Source organism: Mastigoproctus giganteus, chromosome 14 (assembly GCF_048544385.1).
Source record: "Mastigoproctus giganteus isolate SK-2022 chromosome 14, ASM4854438v1, whole genome shotgun sequence".
Lineage (NCBI taxonomy): Eukaryota > Metazoa > Arthropoda > Arachnida > Uropygi > Thelyphonidae > Mastigoproctus > Mastigoproctus giganteus.
This window is the reverse complement of record NC_143588.1, coordinates 105,380,882-105,382,414: the sequence shown is the minus strand read 5'-3', so window position 1 is coordinate 105,382,414 and position 1,533 is coordinate 105,380,882. Positions and strand designations below refer to the sequence as shown.

Here is a 1,533-nt window from a genome sequence, read left to right as displayed (position 1 = left end):
CAGAGTGGACTTGAGATCTTGGGCCCTCCCCCATATTCACCAAATCTAGCATCATGCGACCTCCAATTTCCTAATTTGATAAAAATACTTGGCTAGCATCCATTTTCCCACCAACCTTGATATCATTGCTGCAGCACATGAAGCCTGAAGACAAAAAGATGTTCTTTGCATCTGGAATCAATGCATTGCAGCATCAGTGGCAAAAATGCCCAAAGGGGACTATGTTAAAAAGCAGCATGTGACCGCAAATTTTCAAATGCCATTCATTTCAAATTTAAAATCGATTGGCCTGTTTGTCGGACAAAAAAACCACCACAATTTCCATGCATTAGCATTAGCAAATAATGCAAGAAAGGCTTATACAGCAGCAAAAAAACAGATGTCTTTTCAGGTAACTTAATTGTGAAATGCCTTGCCACATGTTTCACAAGAAATTGGCTTCTCTTTGGTATGAATGAACAGATGTATTTTTAAATTATGTGACTGTGAAAATGCCCTGGCACATATTGCACAAGAAAATGGCTTTTCTTTGGTATGAACTAATAGGTGTGTTTTGAGATGATGTGATTGTGAAAATGCTCTCTGACATAATTCACAAGAAAATGGCTTCTCCTGAGTATGAACTAACAAATGGGTTTTCAAGGAACTTGATTGTGAAAATGGCTTACCACATATTTCACAAGAAAATGGTTTCTTTTGTGTATGAACTAACAAATGTGTTTTCAGGGAACCTGACTGTGAAAATGCTTTGCTACATATTTCACAAGAAAATGGCTTCTCGTGAGTATGAACTAACAGATGCGTTTTCAGACTAGATGATGTTGAAAATGCCTTTGCACATATTTCACATGTAAATGGTTTCTCGTGAGTATGAACTAACAAATGGGTTTTCAGGGAACTTGACTGTGAAAATGCCTTGCTACATATATCACAAGTAAATGGCTTCTCCTGAGTATGAACTAAAAGATGCATTTTTAGTCTAGATGACGTTAAAAATGCCTTTGAACATATTTCACATGTATATTGTTTCTTCTGTGTATGAACTAACAAATGTATTTTTAGGTTCCTTGACTGTGAATATGCATTACCACACATTTTGCATGCAAATCGTTTTTCTTTAGTTTGAAGGGTTTTATGACATGGATAAGTCGATGCTTTCTTTTTATGTTCTTCTTTCATATTTCTGACATTGTCAACTTTAATTCCTCTTTTAGTATTTCTGGAAACATTCACTTTGAATTAAGAGACTGTTTCTTATCAATATTTAAAATACACACAAGGTCACACTTTTTTTATTCTTGCTGTTTCACTCATTTTGTTGACTTGAAAACAGTTTCTCCTTAATTCTGAAAAGTGAAAAAAATGAATTATACTGACATATGGATAAATGTAATCAAAGTCAAATAATTATCTTATTATACTTTGAACTTTCACTGTTAACTAAATCTTAGGTTTCTCCAAGTTCATAAATTAAGTACACATATATATATTGCGAATTGCTATTGATTGATGTTATGATATGTGTGTATCCAC

The 1,533-nt window shown here is 33.9% G+C and overlaps 1 protein-coding gene across 1 annotated transcript; it reads right to left on the bottom strand.

The window, feature by feature from the left end:
* Positions 1 to 396: 396 nt before the first annotated feature.
* On the bottom strand, positions 397 to 1,179 carry LOC150075490 (uncharacterized). Its single transcript, XM_090388510.1, has one exon. It carries the CDS (start codon positions 1,177 to 1,179, stop codon positions 397 to 399), a length of 783 nt encoding a protein of 260 aa, XP_090244636.1.
* Between the last annotated feature and the right edge of the window lie 354 nt (positions 1,180 to 1,533).